The sequence below is a fragment of the Myxocyprinus asiaticus genome, chromosome 34 (assembly GCF_019703515.2).
Source record: "Myxocyprinus asiaticus isolate MX2 ecotype Aquarium Trade chromosome 34, UBuf_Myxa_2, whole genome shotgun sequence".
Lineage (NCBI taxonomy): Eukaryota > Metazoa > Chordata > Actinopteri > Cypriniformes > Catostomidae > Myxocyprinus > Myxocyprinus asiaticus.
In genome coordinates, this window is record NC_059377.1 from 18,862,888 (window position 1) to 18,890,380 (window position 27,493).

The 27,493-nt window shown below is 38.0% G+C and overlaps 1 protein-coding gene across 1 annotated transcript in view; it reads left to right on the forward strand.

Moving 5' to 3' along the window:
• Positions 1-8,952: 8,952 nt before the first annotated feature.
• Positions 8,953-27,493, forward strand: part of LOC127425502 (gamma-aminobutyric acid type B receptor subunit 2-like) — a 370,336-nt gene continuing 351,795 nt past the window's right edge. The window contains exon 1 of the mRNA XM_051671571.1: positions 8,953-9,863. Within this exon, the coding sequence (XP_051527531.1) occupies positions 9,552-9,863 (312 nt within the window). The 5' untranslated portion in view covers positions 8,953-9,551. The remainder of the gene's footprint in view (positions 9,864-27,493) is intronic.

The window sequence follows — 27,493 nt, forward strand, 5'->3', positions numbered from 1 at the left end:
ACACTTTCACAGACTCAAAAATCACACTTTTCAGTGTATACACTCAATAATGCTTTTCAGCACAACAGAAATATTGCACGCTGAAACACTCTGCTTCGTGCAGCTCTCTCCCCTCACTGGCATCTGGCTCGCTCTTAAAAGCCTCACTCTCACTGCAATGACAAACAGCTGTTAGACAATCACTGTCAGGTGATGATCCTTACCATTCTCATCTCCCGATCTCGCTCTCCATTCACAAACCGTCGCTCAACCACGCTCCCACTACCACAAATCTGTATTCTGAATTCATTAGCCTCACTACACACAGACAGTTCAGTAAATACCTGCGCTATAACACATTTGTTTATTATTAGGTAATGGAGGGAAAATATAATTTCAGACCTTAAATTTTCCTTATCCTTTTTTTTTTTTTCTGTCGAAGTGGCATGGCATGGCATGAATCACTTGTTGTAATGAATATTTGTCTCACAGGAATCATAAATGATAATCACTCACACATAATTTGATAAAACTTTAAGATACCATTTCCTTAATAAATGGCTAGACCCAGAGGAATCTTGGAGTGGCCATTTCACAAGGCTTCATTTTTCATTTACGCTGTTTTGAATATATGACATTCAAAATTCAGGATGCATCCAGCAGGAATGTATTGTCAGTGCTGCATTGAAGAATGTCCTCAGGTTGTCCCATTAATCTCTATTAAGTAGAGACATGTCAGCCAGGACTGTGTGTGTGTGTGTGTGTGTGTGTGTGTGTGTGTGTATGCGCTTTAAGCAGACAGATAGCTAAATATTCACCTGCACCAAGTGTGGCCTTCACTGGATATGAACTTCACATAATGAATTCAGGTTCTTTTGAGACATGTTACAACATAGTTGTCTTGCAGATGTACTGCTTTAGAGGACAAGTTGATATTACAAAGCATAATTCTGCATGCATATTACAATTAATCTAAATTATACTAAAATCTCAACCATTTTAATGCTCAACATCAATCCAATATCTGTTAGATGCAACGAAACAATCTGTAATTTGTTTTTCTAAAACTAATTTATGAATGATTTGCTTTCCTCGCTTTGTTAACGGCTAATGCAATGCCTGATGAAAAATGTAAACATTTGGCAACAGTTTTGCTAGTCCTTAAGACTTTCTGTTCTGTGTCCCTGTATTTTAATTCACCACATTTCGGCCATAGCTGATTTTCTGATCACATTCTCTAGTACAGCGTTTCCCAAACGGGGATTTGCAAACCACTGGGGGTTTTTGAAGGAAAGCCAAGGGGTTCCTGAGAGAGCGTAGAGATTGTGTACGAAAATATGTCCATCATTTAATGATTTTTAAAAACTGATGATTCCAAATGTTGTCCGCCATTTAACAAATAAAAAAACAAGAACACAACTTAAACCAAGTGTGTACATTTTTCTTTAAACCAAACTTGTGTCTATGGCTTCAGTGCAGTTTACCTCAATTAGATGAGAGTGCTCTCTCTCTCTCTCTCTCTCTCTCTCTGTGCATGCTGCATATGTGTCTGTGTGCGCTCTCATGCAATGGACGGTGAGAAACGGAAATTTTTTATGCAAAAGTTAATGACGCGCTACTCTCTATACAAATTCCTGATGTAGCATAATTACTTTCATTATCAGCAACACAATCATGTTTTAAAAGTTAAAAAAAAAAACACTTTATTAACCTGACATAGTTTGCCCTGTAGTCCTGAAAAGCAATAGGAGATGGCTGTACCTCCTTGCCTGCATTGTTAACCGCTTGTGCTCTGGTTCTGTTCACTGCCGAACTGACCGGTTGATAGAGGCTTCTGATGGGTCTGAAAGGTGTCAATTAGGCGGCCACCTACTATTTCCTTGCAGGGCAGGTGAAACTTAAAATATAGTCTAATCAGTACTTGAAGTGGGCAGGTACTCACCGGTACGCAGTACCTGCACTCCTCTAATTTGCTCTACAGAGTACCAGCAGTTTTTCTTGCGTACCACCACTTCTCAGAGTCTCCCAGTACAATGTAATGTCTTTATTTAATGTCAGTGAATTGATGCTGCCCGCCAATCACTTTTATCTGACCTTCCATATTATTTTTGATAAAATCGCTGTAAACATCCGAACGCTCTCTGAGCAAAACTCAGCGGTGAGTTTAACAACACTCAACACGTGCAACAGCATCAGCACTCGTCAAGCTATCCGTGGTCCAGTTCTGGAGGAGTGCATGTGTTAAAGCTTGAGTGGGCATAGTTCAGTTACACTCTTCTCCAAAACATGAACCAGCAACTTTTAGGTGAGCACATTTTATCGTGTCTTATTCACTCAAATGTTTTTTTGCAAATTGCTTTTCTCACTCCTTAAAAACAGAAATGAAATAAATAGAACAGAAAACAATCAAGTGGAACATTTACTGTCATGATACACAGAGCAAATGAGGAGGTAAACTTAACAGTTGAAACTTTATTAAGCACACTCCAACTGCATGTCTCACTACAACACTCTCTCAGTAATGGTGGAGCAGCCCCCATCACCTCACAACCCCAGAATTTGCTTTATAACAACCATAGCCCTTCTACCAAGATGAGCCTACAAAGTTAGCAAAAAAAGCATAACGCAGCGGTCACATTGACATTCTTATGGCGGTTCACTGGCGAGGAGACAAGATACAAGAATAATAAACTGCTTTTGTGAGGAAACAGCGCATAACTTATTGAACTGGCCACCTGTCCACTAATCTTCAACATGTATTACAATCCTATTGGAGTGAACAATGTGTGGAGTTCACTACGATAAAAATGGCCTGACGAAGTCACTGACGATTTTGCAACAGTTTACGACTCTCCCCGTTCATAAGGTGATGGCGATATTTTGAATCAAAACCTGCAAGTGCATCCTTCGTTTGGCAGCAATGAATAATGTCTTTATTAAGTTCAACACCTGCATGTGCAGTTTTTGAACAACTCAAGGTAAAGCCATTTTTCCAACCAAACAGGTATCAAAAAGTATCATTGCATGTTATTTTACATGTACATTGGAGTACTATGTAAATACCATGGTGTACATCAATGCACCGCAGTATTACCATCTGATACCATCACAATATCATGGTCCTGCCACAGCAGGCAATTATTTTTTTTAAAGGTAGTTGATTTTGAGAAACTTTAACTAGTGTTGGATGTGCTGTGTGAATAAGTCTTTTATCAATACTTTGTAGCCAGTAGCTACATTAATTGCTACACAAGATATATACTTGTGCAAAGGTAAAAATGCTGTTCCTAAAGTCACCAGAATTAAATGCTTTAGTGACATTTTTACAAAAAGTTTCTCCTGGGAGAGCATGTCCCCAGACCCCCAATAAGGGTACACTGTTTTGCTGGACCTGTGCTTCAGACAGTACTGTAAAAAGCTGTAAACATCCCTGAAAGTGTGTTGCCTGTTTTATTTAGGCTGCAGCGTAGAGATTTCACTTCTGTTGTCACCATGTACAAACTGATATTAATAAAATCGCTTGGCCATGCAAGGTTTTGCACATATTTAGTGACCAAAGATCAGCTCCCCCGTCAATGATTTAGCACCTCTTCAGCACCAGCAATCAAAATTCGCTGGCACCGGCCCTGTTCACCATTTCTAATGATTATTATGTAAGACTGTCACAAAAATTATCTGCATCACTTCCGGGAAAGTCAAAGAACTCTGCGAGAACCAACGTCATAAAACTCTCACACAGAGGAGCATCTCCACCTGAGAAAACACACTCCACTGATTGGGGACCATAAAACACAAATCACACTCACATCTGCTCTCTCTCTCTCACCTCCGGTCACTTTAAGGACACCAAAAACTAAGTTATGACTTATCCTGTTCTGTAATGTAAAAGGTTTTCTGATCATACATGTTTGGTATCATTCAAGAGGTCTCAGTGCAACTGGTAAAACGGTCTCATTCCCTTTCAGCAAAGTCAAATCACAAGTAAGATTTAAGAACTTAATACAGTAATTCTATCCGGGGCATGCCCCTCCCAAGTCTCACACAGAGACCAGATGCTGTATGCAGATTAGGTGCATTCTTTGTAAACATCAAACAACCTACTCAATCAAAGGTCGACTTACAACTCCCTAAATTGTAAACCAAATCCTAAATAACATCAAACACACACATCTGAAATAACAATGGAATTGTTTGGTACTTAAGGAAGGATGGCAGAGAAGCTCGGGGAATCTGCAAATCAGATCTCCCATGCTTCGTCGTTTGCATGTAGTTTTTTCTCTACCAGGTATTTCTTATTATTGATAAATGTTTGAAGGAATCTGTAAATCAGATCTCCCATGCTTCGTCATTTGCATGTAGTTTGTTCTCTACCAGGTAATTGCAATTTGTATTTCTTATGTTTGGTAAATGTTTGAATGGAATACAACTTTAAATATTATTATTATGTTTGGTTCACTGATAGCTTTGAGTTTGATTTATTATTTTAATTGGATTGTTTGAATGTATTACTATTACCTGGTAAATAAATTATGATTCATTCTGAAGGACTGTTTTCTAGTATATTTCTTGTTAACTACAAATCTATGGTCAGAGTTGGTTTAATTAAGCTACTTCAGAAGTAACCCATTAGATAAGTATGTACTAAAAGGCTAAATGGTAAATCGAGAATCTATTATAGAACTTAGCCAAGTAGAATTAAAAGGGAATACTAAATGTAGGACCGAGAACCTGTAAAACAGAACTTAATTGACTGGGGTTAAACGGTAAACCGAGAATCTATAATAGAACTTAGCCAAAATAAGACAAAACGGATAAAGCCGAGAACCTGTAAGGACTTAGTCTAAAACTTACTAATATCTGAAACTGATGAATTTGTAGTTAAAGGACCTGTGTCTGACCAGCACAGGACCCAAATAACATTGAAATAACAAATGCAGTCTGGAAGAGAGAATTACTAAATTCAGAGCATAGATACATCAACGAGGTTTTTCATAATTGGAGTCAGATGAAATAAAGAAAATAATTAATGATAAGATTAATAAAAAACATGGAACTCAAATCAAATAATCAAAGTATTATTTAATGTCGTGCACGATAAAACAGAACACGCAGGAGACCTTCAGCCACGCCATTGGATACCGTCCTTGGGTCAGTGGGTGACTTCCCCCTTACAAAGTGGTGACCCCGACGTGATGATCCACTCCGAACCGATAGGTTGTCCCCCTTACAATTATCTGCACAAGTATCTGGCTCCTGTGTGCAAATTAATGTGTGCATGCAAGGAAGGCAAATGCTCCCCTCATTGAATTGGAGGATAATAATCATTTTAAAAAGGAAAAACATACCTAATGCTCTTTTTCAGTTTTAGACTACATTTATTTTGTATATTGTTGATATTGTCAAAGGTACAGACTTTAGCAGGTCTAAATATTCTTTCTCAGTTTTCATAAACAATAACCCCACATTGTTTTTATTTTCAAAGTAAAGTTAATAAAAAGCTATTTGTTAGTTAAGGATGTAAGGTCATATTTGTTCTCCAGCCAGATCTTAAAAAGGAGTTTATGGCCAGACCTTGAAAATGTTTGAAAATGCTATTTTAATGTAAATAAACACATTATTAACAGTTTTGTTTTTACATGTTACAATAAAAGTGTTAGGTAAGATAATTATGAAAAAAATATAAAAAAAAGTTTGGCCTCAGTTCAGTTTATAAAACCCTATGTTTATTTACTTATTTTTAAATAAACACATGTTGCGAACAAAAACAATCTCAGAGTATATTTTATATACTTTTTATATACACTTTTTTCTTCCACTTCAAGCACTGAGGCTAATCATGTATAATTTCCTAAAAAATATAAATATGTTTCATTTCATAAAAATATTTCTAGAAATAAGAGGGACATGTCCCCCACCCTATAGGTTAAAATGGTTGTCACAGCCCTGGTTTGTTATTTCAATTAAAATACATTTTTTATTATTGAAAATGTAATAATTGGTTATATCATATCAAGATATCAAGGCTACATACACAAATGGAATGGAATAGATTCATACAATTTTCAGGGAAATAAAAACAAAGAAATAAAATAGACCATTAGACAAAGACAGATAACATTTTGTGTGTGTAAATTTTAGCCCACTACTGGGAATGTAGTGCAATCTCTGATTGGGATAGAAATGGCAATGGTGAACTAAATGAAATGAAATATATAAATATGGCATGAAAAGAACAATAGATGTAATAAAGGCTCATTCAAATATAACTATAATATGAAAAATAAAATGCAAAGATGTAACATTAATTATATATGAAAGGTTAACATTACTTAAAATATCAGGGGGTACTTCAAATAAATAATTTAGGTCAAAGGGGTTTGGCTGACGAAAAAGTTTGGGAACCTCTGCTCTAGTAGAAAGGAGGGAGGTGTCTTGCATAAAGCAGAATGGTGGGACAAGAACTCGACCTATTTCTTCATCTGGAAATCACACAACAGAAAGCAATACAAAGAAAATTGTAAGAGATGGCAGTAAAGCTTGTATAAAGGGTCTATGTGCAGTGCTCAAACAAGAGCAAATAAGATAAGAGGCCTCTTTTACAGTTTATCAATGTGCTGATGGTTCACTGTGGTGCTGTATTTGTGATTTATGGTATTGCGATTGTATTGTACTCTTATTTGCAGTGCTTCCTATTATTAGTAACATGCTTGGTTATCAAACAATGGTTCTGTGTTAGAGCTCTGCTGCATTTACATGTGCATTTATATATACTGTAGAAGGTGTCCATGACATGAAAGGCTAACAAGTACTAAAAATCAATAGTCCTTGATTGTGATCAATTTTTTGGGTTCAGTACAAGTTAATCTCTATCAACAGCATTTGTGGCATAATTTTGATTACCACAAAATATAATTTAGACTCGTCCCTCCTTTTCTTTAATAAAATGATATCCAATTTTACAACTTTGTTGCCATGACTACATAATGCTGTAAACCAATTCTAAAACATCTGTAAAAAAAAAACAACAACAAAAAAACACACTTTACAGTTGAAATAATCCACAAGTTTTAAAAGAAGAATTAATGTATGTGCTGCCTTTTATACATTTATAAGATTCACATTTCTGCCTTTAAACTTCTTAAAAATTGGCCCCATTCACTTCCATTGTAAGGGCCTCACTGTGACCTCCGTTTTTGCTTATTTATTTTTTTTTAAAAAGGAGGGACTAGTCGAAATACATTTTTGTGGTAATCAACATTATGCCACAATTGCTGTTGATTGAGCTTAACTTGTATTGAACCCAGAATATTCCTTTAATAATTAATGTAGTAATTATTAAATTGATCTTATTCAAAGACTGTATATTTCAAATCTTGGAGTTACTGTACTAATACTTCTCAGTATATATTACCATCTTTTTTTATTTATTTTTTAAGCAAAACCTTAAGTGGGTTTTATTTTAACCACCAGTTATTTAGTTAGTTGTTGTTAGTAGGCAATTTTATCTACACATCATCAGCTGTGCTAGTTTGTTGGTTTTATGTTTTTTCCTGACTTTTATTTGTCTGATATGTGTAAAATATTTCGGCATATCAGAAGGTGAATTCAGGTAAATTTGGCCATATTGAGATGACTGTAAATAAGTGGTCCAAATTGCCTGAATTCATCCTATATGTTAATTCAGGCTGAAGTGTTTGCTGAAATCTGAAACAAGAAGTGGACAGTAAGCAAAACCACCCAGAAAACAGTGAGAAGCTGCTTTCAGCACCTTGGACAGCAACACTGGAATTGGACTAATCTCTATTCATATATTCAGAATATCTCAGCTCTTCAGATCCAAACAATACAAGTGAATGGTGACCAGAACTTTAAATCTCCAAAAAGCATATAAAAAGCAGCATAAAAGTAATCCATAAGACTCCAGTAGTTAAATCCATGTCTTCAGAAGCAATACGATAGGTGTAGGTGAAAAACAAATCAATATCTAAGTCCTTTTTTTACTATAAATCTCCACTTTCACTTTTTTCTTTTGTTTTTGGCGATTCACATTCTTTGTGCATATCGCCACCTATTGGGCAGGGAGGAGAGTTTATAGTAAAAAAATATCTTAAATATTGAGCTTTTTCTCACCCACACCAAATCATATCTCTTCTGAAGACATTGATTTAACCACTGGAGACATATGGATTACTTTTATGCTGCCTTTATGTGCTTTTTAGAACTTCAAAGTTCTGACCACCATTCACTTGCATTGAATCGACCTACAGAGCTGAGATATTCTTCTAAAAATCTTTTTTTGTTTGTGTTCAGCAGAAGAAAGAAAGTCATACACATCTGGGATGGCATGAGGGTGAGTAAACGATCAGAGATTTTTAAATTTTGGGTGAACTAACCCTTTAATGAATACCTACGACATCATTTGCCTGTCATTATTTTCATAGCAGAACAGATCTAAATGCGGTGGTGCAACATGAAAGGCGCATATTTTAAGCCTAATTAAAACTGCGACGAAATACCATCAGCATCAAAGGTGAATTCATCATTCACGAATGAGCTTAGAATAGCTAGGTGGCAGTATTTATTTTGCTGTTATATTGCACCTCGATGGACAAATTAAAAGCATAACGTTCAATAACATAATTGTGGGATGTGTCAACACCTTGCACATGAATGAATCTTTCTAATAAACCACCGAATCTCGACGCTGGCCCTGTTAACTGTACGCAGACTGAACTGAATACATATTTTAGAACGTAAAGGGCTCAGATGGGCAATTTACCTCACAACCTTACAGGAGACACATTTTGTAGGTTATTCAACACGTTACGAGTGACCAGCTCCCTTGTCTGGGCAGTCGGTTGTTTTTTTGAGAGAACATCGTTGAGGAAAATGATTTCTCTCTCTGCTGCGCGCGCCCGCACACACGCACACACACACACATGCACTGCGCGGTAAGCGCGCGAAAGAAGTGAATCTCTTTTCACAGGCACTCAGGCAGCCGCATCCGCCGAAGCATCAGTGAGCGCAGTCGTTGAGGCTGTCAGCGAAACGTCACACGGATATCCTCACTCGGATTGCCCTCTACGACCTTACCTATAACAATTAAAGGGATACCAGAGCTCTGCCAACTGCTTGGAATATATTTGAGTGTTTACGAATTTGCACTCTGACTCAAATCAGAGCTTTCCACACCTAGAGACGACGGATTGTGATGTGCGCATTTGGTTGTGTACTGGACGTGGAAAGAAGGACTGGGATGGACCGAATTTAACCAGGACAAGTGTGGTACACTAAAGCGGAACCAATACAGCTTTGAACCCCTTCTGCGACTGGGCATCCTCTGGTTTTACGCATCTCAACTCCAGCGTTGGGGTCCGCAGGAATTACTGCGCTGAAGCATCCGAGCGCGCGCCACACCGCAAGAGAACCTATAGAATTACATTGCAGTTTTCGTACAAACCCCGTCTAATGCCTTTTCTCTTCGGGTAATCGGAGCGTCCAAGACGAAGCTAAAGATTGCGATGCCAGGACAGTGAGAAGGTGGATCTCAGTTGTTCTTCCTGAACGGTAGCATGGCTCCGTCCCGGAGGGACTGCAGATGTGAGATGATCTTTTTGTCGGGATGCCTACTCCTGTCCTTCTCGGGATTTCAACCTGCATTGGCGAAGGTTTGCCACGATTACACAAGGCACGGCCTGGACAACAACTGGTACGCGAGGGATGGCGAGAAGTTGCCCATCATGGTCCTGATGCCGATGAACGAATCAGCGCTGATGAGCAGCATCAGTCAAGGCATCGAGCCGGCCGTTCAGCTGGCCATCCAACACATACGCGAGTCCAGGCAGTATTCCTTCTCACTCATAACCAAAATCTACGACACAGAGGTAAGTGCATTGCATTTGGGTGTTGTTTAGTGTGGCGTCGGGGGCTGGGTTAGTTTTGGTCGTATATGTGCATGCATGTTTCGGGGGTAAACTGCGGGCAGCGTGCAGTCAGCGCGCGCTCATGTGGAAAAAAGGATTTTGCAATGGTCGGTATAATTGTGGAATGTCGCGCTACTTGTATTTTCCAGAAACTGTTCGGACTCGGAGAAAGCAAAACGGAACAAGTATAGTTTTTGAAGTCCTTAGATTTCTTTAATACAGTCACCGCCCCCTTGAATTGAGAATTAAGTGTACACAGGTGTTGCACTGCCTTGATGGGCTGCGCACGTGCCAATGGCTCGTGCCATAAATGCAGCCTGTTTTCATGTATTATCACTAACCTTAGGAAAATATATTTTCCTGAACATAAGTACCTGTACTAAGCTGGTTTTATGAAATAACCATTATTGCCTAATGTAAATACCTATGACGAAATAACAATGAACATTCAAATGGGCCATTAATGTTTTGATTTTGACAGTGGTTTTTGGGCCTGATATATTCAGCACTCTTAATGAGATTTGGAAATAAAGTCAACGTGAGAAGTCCAGAAATGAGCTGTTACAACAACCTACTAGGCTAATTGATATATTTACATCCACGCAAAACAAAAGTGACGTTTTCTTCACTGGTATGAGAGTTCCTATCAGATGACACGATCGTATATACGTTTTAAACGTAGGAACGGTTTGCCTTACGTATGAAGATGGCAGTAATTTGCCCCTTATTTTTTCTCTCTTAAGGTCCCTAAGGATTAATTACATTTGAAAGTGCGTGGTACACATTTTAAGTCCCGGAAACACAGTAGGTTATACCAAATTGAATGCATTCGTTGTTCATTGATATATTGATGACTAAACTGATTGGTTTAACCTTTTGTTATTCGTTGTCCTTGATGTTGTCATTAAGAAATATCGAAAGCCCAACCTGTAACACTGGTCTTTCAAAATGACGTGACGTTTTGGTTAGCTAATTAAAACGCTCATTAAAATGTACATTCAACGGGTTAATTAACTTACAAACGAACTGACTATATAGGCTAACCTATATCATGGGCAGTGGATAAGCTCACAGATATGCCTTTATTGTTTCAAGAAAGTGGTTATTGAATTTCGTGTTCGTGTTGTTTTTGTGACAAAAACGCCTCAGGAAATTTTAGAATTACTCCTTAATGATCGAGGCACTATTTGGCCTCTCATATTCTACTATTTCTGGGGGTGCGATCACCTGGGGAGAAGAGAAGCTAATCAATCGCTATTTATCACCATGGTTTCATAAGTGTGACAAAGGGGGAATGAGAAAGCGCGCGAAAACGCAGCTTGAGGCTTGTGGAGTTATCGACGTGAAACGTAGGTGTAAATTAACAAGGCGTTAACATATCTGTAAAAGTTGGCTCATTAGAATTAAAACGTCGCTATGTACAAAGCACGTGCTAGAAACTGAATCATTTGAAATGAACATGAAGGTACATTACTCCTAAATCAATCAATGTAACTAGATTGCGCATTGATTTAGCGACACTTTGCTAAACAAAACTGCCTCTTTTAACAAACGCATATTGTTCGTATTTTACGTTCAGAGGCTTTAGGCTAAATATTTCTCTCAAGTCTTTAAAACAAATCATAATGAGATGTTTTTACAGCAGCAATAAAAACATTTCAATTCAACCATCCCTAGATATTGGTAACACTTTACAATAGGGTTACATTTGTTAACATTAGTTAATGTATTATGTATAATGAACAATCAATGAACAATATATATATTTTTACAGCATTTATTACTCTTAGTTAATGTTAGTTGATAAAAAATACAATTGTTCATTGCTGGTTCATGTTAGTTGATAGTGCATTAACTAATTTTAACATATACTCCTTTTAATTTTAAAAATGTATTAGCATATGTTGAAACTAACATTAACCAAGATTAGTAAATGCTGTAAAAGTATTTTTCATTGTTAGTTCATGTTAACTAATGTTAACAAATGGAACCTTGTTGTAAAGTGTTCCCTATATTACATGTTAACCTGCCATCATGTATGTGCTCATGAATTCATGCAAAGCTTACATTTAAATGTATGTGTAAACTGGTTAAGGAGGATAGGCCACTAATGTATACAAAGTGCAACCAGCCTCCGGCAGGGGCGGTGCTAGGGTCAGTGGACATCCGGGGCTTAGCCCAGACCTCTGTGGATATGGGGCAATACTTTGATGAAATATCGGATTATAATACACTTTATAATAAAGATTTGAATACATCTATGTGGTGCCATTTATAGAGTAAACTAAAAAAGTCTCACTAACTTTTGTCTCAGCTTTAGATATGCCTGAAATTCAGAAATTGCATGGTTTTAACACCTATATTTTAAAATGCGATTTAAAAAAAGCACTGTTTTGTCCCTTTCGGCTTTCTGTATTTTGACACATTGTTTATGGCTGTATACAGTTTTCATTTATTCAACGGGTGCTTGAGTTAATTTACAAGAAAGCAGGTTGTAAATAGGCTTAATAGGTACTTGTAGGGGTGGGTGATATGACTAAAATCCTATATCAAGATGTGAGTAATTTTATATCACGATAACAATATATATCACAATATAGTTAGCCTACATATTTCTGAAAAATCAATAAAATTGTATTAGCCTATATATTAAGCCATGTCGCAGTAATCCAGTCAGTGAATTAAATACTTTATAAATAAAAACTTTTCTCTTTATTTTGAACCTGACAAACATAGTCAAAGTAAAAAAATAAATGCCACATTTCAGTCTGATGATGTGCACCAATGTTCTTCTTTTTCTTTTTATTATTTTTATTGTTGTTGTTGTTATTGTTATTATAATTATTGTTATAACTATCCTCAAGAAACTTGACATCCTCTCAAAAACAATGCAAAAAGTAAAAAAAAAACATAAATAAAAAAAATATATCCATAAATAAAACACTTAATTAGGCTCTTTGTGTTTTTAGTCATCTCTATAAAGAACATATAAAATATAAAATAGGAAAATAGGCTATGGCAGGTTTGTTTCCTGAAATCAAACATCATTCGAACAGAATTTTAGAAATGGGGTTTGATGTGTATTTTAAAAACCCACTTGCCATTGAGAGAAACCAGAATGAGTAGTGGGTGTGATCTATGCTTTTTCTGTCACAGGAGCACAAATGAAGGGACTGGGATGACTTCAAGACTGGTGCGCACTTGCGCAACACTCGCACAAAACACAGCTGTGCGTGTTTGGATGGGAGGCATGTTTGGAGCATGGGATGAATGTCACTGAATTTGCTTTGATGGTGGCTCAAGCGAAATTACTTGCCGCAAAAGCGTAATTTTGTATCGCATTCTAGACAAAATTTTCATCTAATGACACGCGCAGCTGTCTGTGAAAAACTGCGTTTCATTATTTCTATCAGTCTCACGTGAAGCCCTGACCACTGATATATACACGCACATGGATATATCGACATACACAATGTACAAACCTTGCAAATCGCTGTTTTCTGCTCGGTATCGTGCTTTCTAAAGCCAAACCAATACCACACCATGGAAGATGCACTTTTTCTTTCATAATCTCTTTTTACCTTCTCATTCAAATTTATCTGAGGAACGAGCAGTCACTCCGCCTTCTACCATTTATCTGACAATGTGTGATGTGCTTTACACATTTCTCGTGAGGCAATTTTGTGTTACCGCGATAGAGACGATAATCCAAAATGTATACATTTTCTTGGCAACATTTTTACCAGTTTATCCTGTCTACCGTTATATCGCCCACCCCTAGGTACTAAAGATTAAAAATAATAGCTAGCTCTGCTAAAGTTTGCTAGGTTTATTGCATTGTGTCTTAATAAAGAGTTAAATGCTATAAAAGCAAATGTCCTGTCTTGTGACTTTAAAGTTAGCAAATTTCTCGAGTACATCTTTATATATTACTTCATGTTTTCAGGGTTATATATCTAAATATTTGGTACTTACTGCATCTGGATGGACCAACTCAACACAATTTCCAAGACACACAGTCACGAGCCGCGAGCTCTCTTCTTGCATGCACACACAAAGGCCACATGAGAGCTGGAAAGCAGCTGCCGACAAGACAGCGCATGTGTACTGAAATAAGTCTGTATTTGGTGTTATCAAATACCGTAAAAATACAGGAATCATTAATATATATATATATATATATATATATATATATATATATATATATATATATATATATGCACACACACACACACAGTATATTACCCTAACTTTAAAATGTAATGTTAAAATAATAAAATTTAATATGTTTTCATATCAACTTGATACCCAAGCACTGATACTTCTGACATCACTACAAAAAGATGATCAAAACATTCGGGGCTTTACGGAAAACATTCGTGGCTCAAGGCCCGGTAGCCCAGCCCTGGAGCCACACATGGCCTCCGGCATCATATAATGTGCAAACCTATCAATGAGCATTTGTACATGTAACTAAAAACCTGCTAACTCTTACACTCAATGAGCACTTTATTTGGAACACCTGTACACCTACATATTCATGTGATTATCTAATCAGCCAATCGTGTGGCAGCAGTGCAATTCATAAAATCATGCATATACTGGTCAGGAGCTTCAGTTAATGTTCACATCAACCATCAGAATGGGGAAAAATTGTATCTCAGTGATTTCGACTGTGGCATGATTGTTGGTGCCAGACAGACTGGTTTGAGTATTTCTGTAACTGCTGATCTCCTTGGATTTCCACACACAACAGTCTCTAGAGTATACTCAGAATGTTGCTGAAAACAAACAAACATCCAGTGAGTGGCAATTCTGCGGACGGAAACACTTTGTTGATGAGAGAGTTCAATGAAGAATGGCCAGACTGGTTCGAGCTGACAGAAAGGCTTCGGTAACTCAGATAACCTCTCTGTACAATTGTAGTGAGCAGAGCTTCTCTAAATGCAAAACACGTCGAACCTTGAGGTGGATGAGCTATAACAGCAGAAGACCACTTAAGGCACTTTATTAGGACCATAGAGTTCCTAATTAAGTGCTAAGTGTGTGTGTGTGTGTGTGTGTGTGTGGGGGGGGGTGCGTGGTCTAGGGCCGGCTTGTGAATGGAGAGTGAGATCGGGAGATGAGAACAGTGAGGATCACCACCTGTCATTGATTGTCTCTAACATCTGTTTGTCATTGCATTGAGAGTGGAAACGGATTTAAGAGCCAGCCAGACGCCAGTGTGAGAGAGATAAAGCCACACACACACACACACACACACACACACACACACACGCGCACACACACACACACACACACACACACACACACAGAGAGAGAGAGAGAGACTGTGTTGGTTTTGAGTCTGCTGAAAAGCAACTGTGTGACAGTGTTTATATTCAACCACTCATGATATAATTGAAATTTTGTTTTCAGACTTACATTTTTTTTGTGTGAATTGTAAACCTGTGGTCTGATGTCCATTATATACCCTAAAGTTTTTATTTTAGTTATATTACAAGCCCATTTCAAAACCTCTGTTTTCCCCTCCTATGCATTCACACCCATATACATGCACACATTCAACACAACAGCCACAAACAGTAAACAAAGCTAACAGTAGTAGCAGTGCATAAAGTAATGCGCATTCAATACTTCATATTTAGAGAAAGGAATTTGCATCAGACCAAACTGCAATGTACAGTAAGTGCCCATGTGAAACAGTGATATAAAACAGGATGTGTTACTAATATGAAGACAGAAATGCTTAGGGTCTGAGTTCCTGATTGGTCTCCTAAAAGAATTAGAGGCAGTGGACCAACATTTGCACCTCACAGAGTTTCACCTACCTAAAAAGAAGAAGAAGAAAAAGAGAGATTCACAACAGACCAGCCCTTTAGTGCCAATTACAGATGGCATGTTTCTTTATGAAAAACAGATATTTAAACTAATACCTGAAACTCACCATTTATGACTGATTCTATCTGTTATTTTTCTAATAGATAAGATTGAGAAATCAGTTTCAGGGACAATATTTTCATATGCAGAAAGCCATTTCTTCTTTTTTCGGGCTTGTCTCTGTTGTGCTACTGTTGACCTCAGTGAGCCCTTCTCATATTACAGCCCTGGTGTCATGCGTACAGATATCACTGGAACTTACGCCTCACAGAGGAGCAAATGCGTCTTGTCAGATTTGCACACAGAGTGCAGGAACCCTTGCAGAGCTCTCAGCTCTTGCCATACATTTCTGTTATTCTCAAAAGACCAAGAGCCCTGAGCTTAAGTAAAGCATCTTGTTGTGTTGTCGCAGTGAGTTACGATTTTTCTAAAAAGCATTGCCATAATAGGTCACATTCAATTAAACTGTAATGCATCTCAAGATGACAGAGTATACATGTGTTTAAAGGCCCCTCCCCCCATCCCAACCTCTATTTCTATGAAAATAACATTAGTCAAAAGTAGTAGTTAGCCTCAGTCACCATTCACTTTCATTGAATGGAAAAAAGATGTATTAAAGTGAATGGTGACTTGAGTCGTTCAGCCTAACATCTCCTTTTGTGTTTCACTGAAGAAACAAAGTCATATAGGTTTGGAACAACATGAGGTGCATTTGATTTCACCTATCTGCCACAAAATGTACAGTAGTTAATTGAAACTTCCATTGGGTCATGCACATTACTGCATTTATGTGCTCTTTAAACCTGTCATCCTGGGCTTCTCTGACATTTTGAGTTATGAGGGTCTACATGGACATCAAATGGGCTTCTGCAGCTACTACTTTGACATTCATGAAGTGTGGTGTGGAAAATCAGTACAAACAACCGTGCAGCCCCATAGATGCCTTCGATTTCAAAAGTAATAGTGAGGTGATAGTAATGGAGATGTGCAAGGCGGGAAGCATTGAGTCTTATGTGAAGATCATGTCGCTATCCTGTAGGATGTTACTGCTTTCAGCGTTCAGGAACTGAGGTGGTTCAACATGCTTTCAGCCATGTGGTTTTTGGTTTGCCATTTTAAAAGACAGAGGGCTCACCTTTATAGAGGTCAGATGAGAGGTAACATGCAATGTAAATAGAAACTTATGCTGACAATATTAATTCACTTATAATGCATCACTTTTTTTGTTGTTTAATTTGTAGTTAAAAGCTTGTTGTTGGATTGTGAATTGGGCTCTAATTGCTGACCTATAGTGATACTCATTGCCAGGAGTTATTCTTTGCTGCTGCGCAACATTCACATCCCTGAAGACTCAGGGCTTCAATGCAGTACAGTATGATGCTATACAGGTTTTTAAACAAACAACAAGCTATTTGCTTTCAGAGTAGCCAGTTCAGTTCAGCCAGTTTCTAAACAAATTTATTTTTCGGCTTATGTTGCCAATCCCTCCTACTTTTCAACCCCTCCCCTACAAATGCCTGGCTCCATTCTTTTATATAATGTCCACTTTTCATGATCTAAATATTTAATGCAATACATTTTAGAATATATTGTTTCACTCGGGAGTACACTCGGTCCTGTTCCCAGCTATTGGTCCTGTTTAGACCAATAGCGTTACACTCAATAGCGTAATTAATAGAACAGATGTGTTTTAGAGCAGTTGAAGTTCTTTTAAACGTGCCGCCCTTTTTTGCAAGATGTGGTGCAACAGTCAAAGATATCTGTCTAGTGTAGTACGTGTTTACCTAGATTTTTTTAAATTTTTTAAATGATGCAAAAATGCTTTCAATGTCAATGGCCAATTATGTATTATTTTAGAACAGTGATCCTAGAATTACTGATGGTGTTTTTTTTAAAAATTTTTAATGACATTTTATTGATGGGGATTGCCTGCATTGTGAGGTTTTTTGATAAATATCTTATTAGATGAAATACAAAATGAACCCTCTCATATCAACTACTCAATTTTAGCGACAGTTTATGCAGTCAAATTTAGCTCATAAGCTTAACCACATGGACGTGCTCATTAAAAAAACACATTCCACAGATGTTTTCAGAGGTGGCATCCGTCTCTTTGATTATCAAGCAAACAAGAATTGTAAAACCATTTCTTATTTACCAAAATGTGCTGGATTGGAGATTCTGGCTACCAGAAATGTAAAACAAACATTTGCCCAGTTATTGTTTCTGCTGCTTAGGGCAATGGGGAGTTGGACTGATTGGATGCCAGTAGGGCTGACCCCTAATAGTTGACCAAATGTTGGTCGATGAGAAGAGTCTTGGTCGACCAAGTTTTGATTGGTCGGTTGGTCGCAGAAAAAAAAAAAAAACTCCACAGGAAACCGACGAACTTACATACATTACAGCTGGTTGGACTGTAGGTGGTACTATGGGGTAATTTTCGTTAAGCAGGGTTAGGGTTAGGGTTAAGCCTACACAATAAAGCAAGACACATTGATTTCAAACTTTTAACTTTATTTTTTATTTATTTTAACTAAAAATTCTAATGAAACTGGAAAAAAATTAAGTGCAATTAAAATGTGTGTTGTTCAACTTTTTGAAAGATGCTTTTACAACAGTTGTGAAGGGCAACATCTCTTTGGAAACGAACCTACTTCATCTGTGCATTCTCTACCGGTCAGGTATTTCATTGTCTGGGAAAATACATCATGTGTGTGAATACATTTGTTTTGTTCCCTCCTTCACGATATATATATATATATATATATATATATATATATATAAATTTACATCGGCAACCCAGGTCTGAGGGATCGGTGAATATTCTTGCTTTAGTGATTTTGCATTGAAAATTACATTAATTTATTAAATCAAACTTAAATCAAATACATTTCTAAATTCAAATTGCAGTCCAAACGAAACGAAAAAGCAAATAAAATTGTGTGATAAAAGAATAACATATATACACCTTTCCATTTACCGTCAGGCAAGAATCCGTCTTAACATCATGGCGGAAAATTACTTACACAAATGAAGACATAAAAACAATTATAAATGTAAAAATAATAATTATAATGATGATAATAATCACTGAAATATAAATCATGGTTCGAGGTGAACATGGTTTTGTATTATTTTATGATTTAATCACAGATGTATAGGCTGCAGAGTTGTGGTCACAATGAACTGCTCTGTGGAAATAAAGTGAACTGAACTCAAAGCACCTCCTGAGCTGAGGTGTCTGAGGTCATTTGCAGCACTCATAGACGATACTGTTCTTGCAAAAATAAAAAAAATAAAATAAAAAATCAGAAGACAGAAACAAAGAAAGAGTGAGAACCTTTTACATGCGTGTGTTCCACGAGACTGCACGCCTCCGTACCAACAGCGCATCATACATGCGCATAGACAGCTTTTCTGTCATCTTTTCTTAATAATATAATAAAGTGTGTTTCTTCATATTAATTTGATAATAATAATAGCCTAATAATAATAATAATAATAATAATTTAATACATTAATGGGAAAACGAGCCAAATATCGTCTTGACATCGTCAAAGGCATCAGCTATTGGCGATCACTCTGACCATCGTCGATCCCCAAGATCATCGTCTGTCGGCACAACCCTAATGTGCATTTCTCTCTATAAATTAACACAATGTTCAGACAGTCTCCTTGCTGGTTTTACCAACACATTCAGAATCATTACCGCTTTTGCCAGTGTCGCTGCAGCTCGCTTCGTGCGTGCGCTTGTAAAATTAATATTTCAAAGGCTCATTATTACGGTTTAGTATTTCTCTGTAATGTAGAACAGTGTTTGCAATGCTACTTATAACATTCTTCCTCAGCCCTGGAACTCAAACCATTTTCTGATGCCCCCCCAAAAATATATATTTAAGTAGCCTACTTAAATTAATATCATAAACATGTGACAACTAGTCGACTAATGGCTTAAACTAACGCCTACAAGTCGACAAGGAAAATCTTTGGTCGGGGGCAGCCCTAGATGCCAGAAAAGGAGAAACGAGGGTGGGGACATTTCCAAGCTGATTTCTCTCACTGCCCTCCAAAACATTGTGAGAAAAATGGACACAGCTTGAGTTTGGCTTCTGCTGGCAACTGGACTGGTGAATGTCAGAACGCAGCCCTCCCACACAGTTATACAGCATTTAGAGGGATGTTTTCTTTTATATCCTTTCATTTTGTTGCTTTCTTATTGCTTAGGGGACAGATAGAATTAGCTTTTTATTTAGGATGAAAAAGGTTGGTCTTTATGATAGGATTGTATATTTCTGAGACATAGAGATAGGTATTTTCATAAGCACTGATATGTGTGCATGAAATTGCATGCAAATAAATGGACAGTAGCTTATTACAAATCACTTGTAATTTCAGTTAATACTCAATGTATGGAATCTGGCTGTAAACAAAGTGTAAGTTAAATTAAATAATAGGATTTAGGTTTTGTCTTTTAAGATTGGCCAAATGCCATGCTGTCTTTCTCCAGGGGCGAGCACTGAGTAATAAGCGTAAAGTTTGCCCTTGTCAGTCCTCTAATTACATTAAATCCTGTGTAATTCCTGGACAGCAAAGAAGGAGCCGCTGATGCACAGACGAAATGTGTGTGTGTATGTTTGTATGTGTGTGGCTGCATAAATGGGAGAAAGCTAGCCCATGGGATGTGTCTCTCCAGGGATGGAGGGATGGTCTGGTCACAGCTGTGCAATGTGGTGGTCCACAGGCAGATGCTGGCAAGTACCACAGCACACATTCATTAGCCACATTTCCACTATGGGGCCAAATGAGGCCGTGCTAGTGCGTGCCAGGACCAGTTGCGTTCCCACTGTCACTTCCGGGGCTTTATTGTGTCTTGCCTGGGCTTCCTCTGGGCCAACGGCCAATGGCCTTTGGCCTGCCGATTGCCCTTGGGCCAAAGAATGCAAACTGGGGATTGAGGAGGGGTCAGTGTCAAAGACGAGGTGTTTCGTGGAGTCAGGTCAGAGGTTTCAGAACCAAGATACTCATTCCCCAATTTTTCATATCTAGCTACCAGCTAACCTCAACAGATCAATGGAGAATGGAGAATCATCAGTACTGGTCAGTAAACGAAATCAGGGCTCTTCTGAATATTTGGTTGATGAAAATGTGCAACGTCAGATTGATGTTGTCTGCCAAACAAAGATGTGATTAAGTATATTGCTGCTGAAATTGACAAGTTGTGTATTCAGTGCACAACGGTACATGTTCGGGAAAAATTTAAAAGAAATTGCAGGCACAGTACAAATCTGTGTTCATTTCAAGGGCTAGCTAGTCTCCAGAGTCTGATACTTCAGTTTGAGTTTCCCTCTTGCTTGTGAAATGGGCGGGGTATTTGACGTTGGCACCAGATCGATTTTGGTCTTGCGGCTCGAGGTCCGAGGCTTTTGGCCCTGGCTGGGCAGTTGAAAGCCCTGGCTCGCTCTGGCCCAATCTTAGAAAAGCAGCTATTCAGTCACTCTAACTCATATACTCTTGCCCATACTGTATATGCATATCAAAATCTAGAGTTGGGGTACTTGAGTTTGGACTCGGACTCGAGTCCGAGTCACAAGTCCAATTTTAATGGACTTAATGGACTTGCCAAATGCATTTTTGTGATGCAATGAAAATGAATAAATAAATAACAAAACAGAAATTAATAAACACATCTCTGTCTGCATGCAGTTGTATTAGCCCCTGAAGTCGTAGACGTAGCCAGAGTTGTTTCACTGTGTTTAAGCAAACACACATACACACACACACACATACACATGTGCACAGGCACACTCATCAGTCAACCAATGCGCTTGAATGTTACTACAGAGACTACCGAGGTGGCTGTCACAATGAAAACATAAAGACAGGTATGTGTCCAGTGTAATAGAAACTAAACAAGGCAGATCACACAACACGTGACCTGACAACTGGTAAAATTATGTGTGGCGTTTGTGCAGCCAAGATGGTGCTCGCATTGTGGTTTCATTGTGGTTATAAACTTAAAATCAAGAACTTCATTGTGTCAAGTCCCCCACATCATGTCTCTCACAGTTTACTAAAAATAGCATATCGAAATAAAAATAGTATTAATATTAGATATTAAGTCTTTTTAGGTGTAATGTATCTACACATATAGGCTTCTGTAGTCTCTTGTGGTCCATGCAGTGTTGTCAGCTTGAACTGGTCCATGATAGCTAGATGAATTAACTGTGTAAGTTTTTAAATAGTCAGGGAAAAAAGTGTTATTTCTAAAGCCGACAGCAACTCTAAACAGATAAACAGCACCTATTTATTATTGATTGACTATTTTCAAATCATTGACGAGCTGCTTAAAATACATTCTTTTACAGCATTTGTCCACCATTCACAAGGTTCAACCATGCACAATAAAATTAGGATACTTTGGGCAGTGAAATGTTTTGTTTATAATTATAATTATAGACTATAAAATAAATGTATTATTCGATGGTAGAGTTTGTGTATGAAGCTAAACTTCATGTTATGAGATGAATTTAGTTGGTTATGACGTTTTGATTTTACATTTTTATTTTATTTTATTTTTACTGTAAACCACCGGGTAACTTATGCACTTCATTCCACGCTGTTTCAGACGTGGTGCTTTTTGCGCAAATATTTTTGCCATGTTTGCCAGCAGCGGGTAACACGGCTCGTTGGCTTTCCACGGGAGATGTCACTCTTTTATGGTAATCATACATCAGTTCATTCCGATAATGATCTTGCCGCCGAACACGCCCTTGAGCTAAAACAATATTTGAATATTTGAACAATAAAAGAATGCAGGTGTATCGAGATGTGTTTTGAAGATATTTTTTAACTGGCAAGCTGTCAGCTGCCAAAGAGGTCCAACTTGAACATAATTACACTGAAAAACAGCACTGTAGGATGCAAATACGCATCCTTATACCTATATAAATAGGCCTAATGGAAAAGGCTACGACTAGGGAGATCTTACGCAACTCACCAATAGTTGAACCTGATGCGAGTATGCGGCTGGATGCATCTCCAACTCACAATGGAGGTGTCTGTGTTTCATGTCAATTTCTCTATTAATCTATCAATTAAAATATTGATGTTGAGTTTACGGTTACAATTTTAATTCAGATTCATGAACAGATTTATTCGGACTCGGACTTGACTCGGCCTGTCTTGGATTTGGTCTTGAGTACAACTCTGCCCCTTTTGTACTCGGGCTCAACTCAGACTCGACCGTTTAAAGACTCGGACTTGAATCAGTCTCGACTAAGGTGGACTCGAATCCAACACTAACAAAATCATATCACAAACCACTTAAATCCAATGATTAATCATTATTCAGAATCAGGGGCATAGCAACCATTTTAACTTTTCTAAGCAGTGCAAATAAAACAAAAATTATATCTGGTTCCATAAAACGATAACTTTAAGACAAAGCAGAGCCTCTGCCAAACAGTTGCAACGACAACATACAAACGGTAAGCCGCCACCCTACTACAGGGTTCCTATGGTCATTGATTACCAGGAAATATCAGGGAATTTTTAAAAATGTGATTTCCAGGCCTTGAAAAGCCATGGAAATTAATAAAATCTAAAAAAGCAATGTATAAGTCTTGGAAATGTAAATAATGAATATAACTTTTCTAGATATGATCAGGTCTAAAATATTTAATTGGCTTGAAATTACTCTCTAAAGAATTATACTCAAACAGTAAACACAAACAACTGAAAAAATCTGGGAAAAGTCATGGAAATTCATTAGTAAAAAAAAAGTGTTAGAATTAATAAGCAAAGCTGATAATATTTTATAATGTGCCCCCCCCCCCCCCCCCCATTTCAGATTGTTCCAACAGCCTTAAATGTATGCCCATCTCAAATAAAATGCTGAGATTCTCATTTGGAAACTTCCTTCACTCACAGTGTTTAAACAAATAAGGACAAATCATCTGCTCATTGACTTGCACGGATTAACCCAAAGAGTTTTACACATTTACTGTCATGATTCATGCATTAGAATACGTATTATAGTCAGGTTCATGAACAAAGTCTCTTTAATTGTCACGCATGGAGAGGTCTTTCATTTTCACTTCCATTCACATTCCATTATTGCACAGAAATGCAAAGCCTGCGTGTTGGTCGGCCCAGTCTTGTTCTCCAGTGATGGCGTAATACGTCTTTAGTGGGTTCATCCTTAAATGGACAATCTCATAGGCCATTGAGCACAGAGCAGTATGTGGTGGCTGATGAATGGGGGTGGCTTGTAGAAGGCCAGTCTCTATCTAATGAAGTATTACTGGAATGCTGCTATCTGCAGACTTCAGACTGCATAATACTAGTGCAGTTTGCTCATTTGTTACACCAAAAAACTATCTTATCCAGAAATCCTCCAGGGCTTCACACTTCAACCCTTCTTACACAGGTATGGCTGCAGTGAATAGCTGAGCTGAAAGCTCCATGGCACAGCTTTATTAAGCAAGCTGTACAGGTCAATGCAGGGCAGAGGGCTGCATTAGGGCCAGGTCCTACATGAGTGCTTACTCAATCGGTAGAGTAACGCATCAAGAATGTTACCACATTTATCCACAGTTTTCCTGACTATAACCACAGGGCACTGCCATGATGATTCTAATTGCCGCTTGACTGTTTTCTGGTTGGATCTCTATAAGAAGCAATGTAAAAACCGATATGAGCATTCCAGATGGAGAACAACAACAAGTGTTAGTTGGAATAAAAATTACAACTTGTGCACAACGTCATAACAACTCAAAGTAGCTAATGATGATATCAGTGTAACTAACCTTGGGCCATCACTTCACGTCATTCACCAACTCTTTACACTTTACTCTACAGGTTCAACACTATGTAGCAACGTGCTTTTATGACAAGTTTTACAAATTTAATAAGGCAAATATCACATTATCTGCAAAGAATATACGCCGATGGGAGTAAAAACACAGGAGACCGGAAAACAAAGACTTCTGTGTTCAGGAAAAAGGTGGATAAAACAGATAATTGGAACTCAATTGGATGAGTCACGTTCACAGCTGGTGTAAAATTACACTAGCTGACTTTAACCCCGATTTTAGCCTTGATTTGCGAACAGGCCGAGTCAGTGCTCGTTGGCGCCAGTCTGTAGATTTTGGGCCAGTCGGAGTTGACATTAATTTTGCAGAATATTGCGTAGTATATGATGGGTACAAACTCTGATATCTTACCTTCAGAGTATGATTTTGTAAAAATCAAACATGTTTGATATTTTAGTTTGATATACTTAAGAGTTTGTGTTTGGATCGACTTAACAATTTGTCACCCATTAATTTGAATATTCTCAATTCTCAATATCCACAGTATGTTACAACCATTGTCCTTAAGTTTCAGGAGGTCTAACATTTTGTAATGTATAGTAACGTATCATAATGCAAGGCGAGCACGTCGCAGATAAATGCCCCTTTTCAGTGGAATTTAGCATCGGATTTGGAATAGATTAACAATTTAAAATGTTAAATAAACACATTTTATTTTTATTTTTTTACTGTTTTATGAAGGTTGGTTTCTTTTAAGTCTAGTCGACTTCAAAATTTTCATTTAAACGTCAGTGAAATTAATCATTCCGCACATCCCTTCTAAAAAGTTCAACCTTTAGGTGCCTTTCAGTTTTTCAAATAAGCATATTTTACACTTACTGAGAACTTTATTAGGAACACTATGGTCCTAATAAATTGCTGGACATGGTCTTCTGCTGTTGTAGCCCACCCACCTCAAGGTTCAATGTGTAGTGCATTCTGAGATGCTAATCTGCTCACTACAATTGTACAGAGTGATTACACAAACCAGCCCATCTGGCACCAACAATCATGCCATGGTTGAAATCACTGAGATCACATTTTTCCCCCATTCTGATGGTTGATGTGAACATTAACTGAAGCTCCTGATCCGTATTTGCATGATTTTATGCATTGCACTGCTGCCTCACAATTGGCTGATTAGATTATCACATGAATAATTAGGTGTACAGGCCTTCCTAATAAAGTGCTTAGTGTGTGATTATCCATATTTTGAACCTTCACAACAGTGACTGGTGGGATGGGGGTCAGGCTTATTTTTGGTAAATTTTGACGTTTGCCTTAATGACTCTTCCTCATTTTCCTTGAGAAATGCTCTAGCATGTGAATGCCCCTTGCTCATATTGATTTGATGACTACAGATAAAGTAATGGCAGGATGCCTGTAGTTTATTGGGCTGTATCCAAGGATAAAGAACACCACCACTTCTCTCTTTCTGTAAGTCATAATCACAAAGCTCTCTGCACACTGCTTTGCACGACTAGGAGCCATTCTCTGCAAAAGCACTGAACCATAAGCTAAACATATCGCCTGTCTCACAGTCTGTAATTACACAAATGGTGGGATGAATAATTGTAGAGACGAGGTATAGATGGAATTCTGACAACGTTTAACAAAGTCCTGAAAAGGCGGACAGGCTGGCTCAATGTAGTCCTTATGTGAACAGGGTGTATTAAACAGAGGAGTAAAGTCTTGAGGGTATGTTTGAGAAATGGTTACCCTTTATTATTACTGACATAGATCAATTTAAAGTTTTCGTCCAGATTATGGCCCAAATTACTTCTCATCATCTGCCACCAGAAGGCGTAACTCTTCACCATTTTACATTAACTCAGCCTTGGTGCAGATATTCTTGTCAGTTTAAAGTGATTGATATCTCAAATGAAACATGTCTGGCTGTATCTGCTGATATGTTTGGGATGAATGTTGTCTGTTTAGGTAATCCAATAGAACCCTGTCTGTAAGTGATTGTTATTTCATTATTTTATGTGTTCTGGATAATTCCAGACCATAAAATGGCTGAAACAAAAATGACATTAATTTGAATTTTATTAATGTTCTTTCTTCCTGGTGTCTGCAGAGGCCCGCATGGCAATTGTATGGTGTATTGGCTTGTCATGTTTTCTTCTTCAATGCCATCACTTCATATTAGATCAGCTATAATGGTTACTTCCTGGCCATCATTGACCAATGCATTATAATGCATTCGGCCTACTACAAAGATATATGCAGTAATATTTAGCTTTGTGCTCACAGTAGTCAAGGTAAAAGCAGCATCTGAAGAGGTTATAAGGAATTCTTCTTAGACCAGAGAAACAAAGTATAACTTTGATAGTTAAGCCAATGAATAAAGTCTCATTCAAAGTGCTATAACTTGAGAGCTTGTATGTGAAGCTCGAACTTTTGTTAAAGCACATGAGTTCTTCAGTTAAAAATGTTTGTTGCTGTAAGGTTGTCTAAACTGTTCTATTAGCAGTGAGACGCTGGTTTTAGCAGTGTAACTGGTTCAATGACGGGTTCACTCTCTCTCCACACTCTGCGGTCTGGCCCCTTTTTATTTCCCTCATCTTTCACTGCAAACACAGAAACAAGCAATTACCAACAATTAATCTCAGGTGCGAACCCTTACCGCTTACTCTCTTCCCAGACAGACGCTCGACCATGCCCTCGTCTCCACATACCCCCACCACCTGACTCAGGCTGAGGAACCGTCTAGACTGCTCCCCCCTCCCCCCAATTTGGGGCCGCACCTGACCGTGATCCAAGTGGAACTCCAGATACCGTACCTCCACTCGCCCAGTTGCACGCTTCTTCGGGTTTGCCGTGAGCCTTGCCCATCGCAGTGATCTCAGAACGGCC